General features: G+C 40.9%; 1 protein-coding gene across 1 annotated transcript in view; it reads left to right on the top strand.

Moving 5' to 3' along the window:
* The window catches only part of LOC106878066 (chromatin assembly factor 1 subunit B), a 30,570-nt gene that overhangs the window by 16,990 nt on the left and 9,542 nt on the right, over positions 1 to 4,038 (top strand). The window contains exons 9-10 of the mRNA XM_014927160.2: positions 881 to 987; positions 2,972 to 3,023. Coding sequence (XP_014782646.1) covers positions 881 to 987; positions 2,972 to 3,023 — 159 coding nt within the window. The remainder of the gene's footprint in view (positions 1 to 880; positions 988 to 2,971; positions 3,024 to 4,038) is intronic.

Genomic DNA, 4,038 nt, shown 5'->3' with positions numbered 1-4,038 from the left:
ATAAGTCCTGGGGTCGATTTGCTTGACTAAAGGTGGTGCTCCAGCATGGCCGCAGTCAAATGACTGAAACAAGTAAAAGAATAAAAGAATGGTGGCCCCACATAAAAAGCACTCCTGCTGGTGCCACGTAAGAATCACCCAGTCCACTCTGTAAAGTGGTCGGTGTTAAGAAGGCGACCCAGTTGTAGAAAGCACGCCAAAACAGATGCCTAGAGCCCGGTGCAGCTCTCTGGCTTACCAGCTTCTGTCAAGCCATCCAGCTCATGCCAGCATGGAAGATGGATTGTAGTTTTATATTTAAGAGATGAGGAATTATGTACATTATTTACATTTGATGGATATTTCTCCTCATTTTGTTTGTTGTTAACACGTTTCAGCTGATATACCCTCCAGCCTTAATCAGGTGTCTTGGAGAAATTTCAAACCTGGGTTCTCATTCCTAAGATATTGATGATGTTGTTGTTGTTGATTTATTTATTTATTTATTTATTATATTATTCAGGACACTGCTTGGAATCGAACTCAGGATCTTGGGGTTAGTAGCCTGCGCTCTTTACCAGTGGTTAAGAGCACGGGCTACTAACCCCAAGATTCCAAGTTCAGTTCCAGGCAGTGACCTGAGTAATAATAATAATAATAATAACATTGAAAAATACCTTAGGAATGAGAACCTATGTTCGAAATTTCCCCAAGACACCTGATGAAGGCTGGAGGGTATATCAACTGAAATGTTGTGTTAATAACAAACAAGATGAGGACAAACATCCATCAAATGTAAATAATGTACATAATTCCTCATCTCTTAAATATAGAACTGTTCTTTCTTGATATTTCTAATCTGTTGAATTCTTCAAATTTTTTTTCCTTAATTTCAACCTAGGCCAGCTGTATATCTTCCAACTGGATCGAAAGTTACTATTGCTGTCAGATGTTCACCTATCTACTACAAATTAAGAAAAATACCACATCAAGATTTAGGAACAACAGGTAAGGAGGCTGTGGTTTTGCTTTCTCTTTAACTTCCATTTTGTTATTCCACTTTATCCCCATCTCTTTCCATTTGCCACTCCTTTCACATTCCTGTAAACTGACTCATCCATTCCACTTCCCATTTTCACAGTGTGACAACATTTTTTACACCACAGGAATGTATTGTTAGCACTTTCATCCAATAAATATAATTTGTGGTGCTGAGTATTTGGCCATATGGGATCCACTGAATTATGTAAGAAAATTACCTTGGTGTAAACACTGTTTACACCAAGGTAATTTTCCCAGTGTTTATTGCTCAGTGTTTATTTATAAACACAATGTCATAAAATCGGTCTTTCAGCCCGTCCGGTAGCCCCGGTTGAGGGGCATAGGCCGAGATGACGGTAGCTAACCTATGGTGAAGCACTAGTCTAATCTTAATTACTCTATCACATACTCTGACTACTTCGATTACCTTATCAACCCATTTCTCCGCAAGACGTATACCCACGCCCCCGACGCCGTCTGTTTCCTGCCCAGAAAATCTTGTACCTGTGTTCTTTGCCTGTGAGGAACCTAGCAGAACCTCCTCTCCACCTTACTTCTTGGAGGCAGCACAAATCTACACGTCTCCGTTGAAGCATCTCAACAATCTCACCAGACCTACCTTTCAGTGTGCCGATGTTGAGAGTGCCAACCCTGGGGTGTGGGAGGTGTGGGCCTGTGAGACCCTGGGATGGGGCACAGCAGTGCCATCTACCTGTAAAGAAAGCTTGCATTTGGCAGAATGTACCTGAAAAGAAGGTACATTCTCCCTCTCTCTCTCCCTCTCTCTCTCTCTCCCTCTCTCTCTCTCTATATATATATATGGAGAGAGAGCATATATGTAATAAAATTCTAAAAAAAAACCATCTGATGGATTTTGGATTGAAATTTTATTCAGTTTTGTTGTGGAGGCTATAGATAAACATTTGACCCAGACGAATGAGAATGGTCTCAACCATTCTGAGACGTGCAATTATTTCATGTTATCCTGTTTCTGTGAAAGAACTATGAGGATACAAAGTATCCCTAAAACGTAGATGTTTACACAATGCCCCAAAATCTATGGAATTCTGACGTGAAACATCGCCCAAGTAATAATGATAAAACTTAATTACTTCCCTTCGAAAGGTAGCCTTAAGAGTCCAAGTTATCTCCCTTGGAGCGATAAATTTGCTTTTTTTCAAAGTTTTTGATGCTAAGTTAATTAGAGAATTGGGTTTCATTCTTTCAGTAGTTGATGAAACAAAATACCAGTCAAATACTGGGGTTGATGATACTGATATAACCCCTTCCCTCAAAACTGCTTGCGTTATGCTTAAATTAGAAATCAGAATTAATTCTTAGTTTATGGAAACATTGTATGTTAGAGGCATTTCGTGCATCTTTACGTACATCATCATCATCATCATCATCATCATCACGATCGTTTAACGTCTGCTTTCCATGCTGGCATGGGTGGGACGGCTTCACAAGAGCCGGCCAGGCAGAAGCCCGTACCAGACTTTTGTGATTGTTTTGGCATGGTTTTTATAGCTGGGTGCCCTTCCTAACGCCAACCACTCCAAGGTTGTAGTGGGTGCTTTTTACATGCCACCGGCACAGGAACCACTCAGGTGGCTCTGGCATCGTTCATGTTTGGGTACTGCTTTTTACATGCTCCCAACACGGGGGCTAGTCAGGCGGGCCTGGCATCGACCGCGTTCGGATGGTGCTTTTTACGTGCCACCAACACGGGGGCCAGTCAGGTGGGCCTGGTATCGACTGCATTCAGATGGTACTTTTTACGTGCCACCAGCATGGGAGCCAGCCAGGGGCCACTGGCCACAGCTATGATATTGGTTTTACTTGACTCAACTTACATCTCGTTATCTTAAATTATTTTAGAGTTACATATTTCTTGAATAGCTTTAGACTCTAAACTCTACAACTTTTAACCATTTTCGCTTTCCTCCAGTTATAGAAGAATGTAATCTTAAAGAATGGGAAAAATACCAAACTACATTCTGGTAAGTTCATTTTTTTGGTTTTCTACATATTTCTTCATATATTTTTGCCACGATGCAATGACTGTTTTTTGACATCCATTTCCTGAAGTGAGAAATGTTCTCCATGCCAAATTAGCAGTGGACTGATCTAAGTGATGGTTTATTTTCAGCATTGGTTTTGCGTGTCCCCTAGAATATGCGTATGCACTTATATGTATATAAACATGTGTTTATATACACTTATATGTATATAAACATGTGTATATTTATATACACTTATATGTATATAAACATGTGTATGTATATGTAAATGGGTGAGCCAGAAAGTGATGCAGTATTTTAATTTCATTCCATTTTGACACAACATTGTGTGTGAGTGTGTGTGTATCATCATCATCATCATCATCGTCAGCATCATTTAACATCTGCTCTTTATGCTGGCATGGGTTAGATGGTTTAACTGGAGCTGATGAGCCAGAGAACAGCGCCAGGTTCTAGTCTGATTTGGCATGGTTTCTACGTCTGGATGCCCTTCTTAACACTAACCACTCCAGGAGTGTAATGGATGCTTTTTACCTGCCAGTGGCACAGGTGCCATTTACATGACACTGGCAACAACCAGGGCTACGATTTACGGGTGAGTGCCATTTACATAGCATGGGCAATGACCACAACTACAATGCACAGGTGCCATTTAAATGGTACAAGCAGTGACCATAACTCTCTCTTTTACTCTTTTACTTGTTTCAGTCATTTGACTGTGGCCATGCTGGAGCACCGCCTTTAGTCAAGCAAATCGACCCCAGGACTTAATTTTTGTAAGCGTAGTACTTATTCTATCAGTCTCTTTTGCTGAACTGCTAAGCTACGGGGACTTAAACATACCAGCATCGGTTGTCAAGTGATGTTGGGTGGACAAAGACAGACACACAAGCACATACACACACACACATATACGATGGGCTTCTTTCAGTTTCCATCTACCAGATCCACTCACAAGGCTTTGGTCGGCTTGAGGCTATAGTAGAAGACACTT

The sequence above is a fragment of the Octopus bimaculoides genome, chromosome 1 (assembly GCF_001194135.2).
Source record: "Octopus bimaculoides isolate UCB-OBI-ISO-001 chromosome 1, ASM119413v2, whole genome shotgun sequence".
Lineage (NCBI taxonomy): Eukaryota > Metazoa > Mollusca > Cephalopoda > Octopoda > Octopodidae > Octopus > Octopus bimaculoides.
Note: the sequence above shows the minus strand (reverse complement) of the source record. Positions and strands in the feature narration are given on the sequence as shown.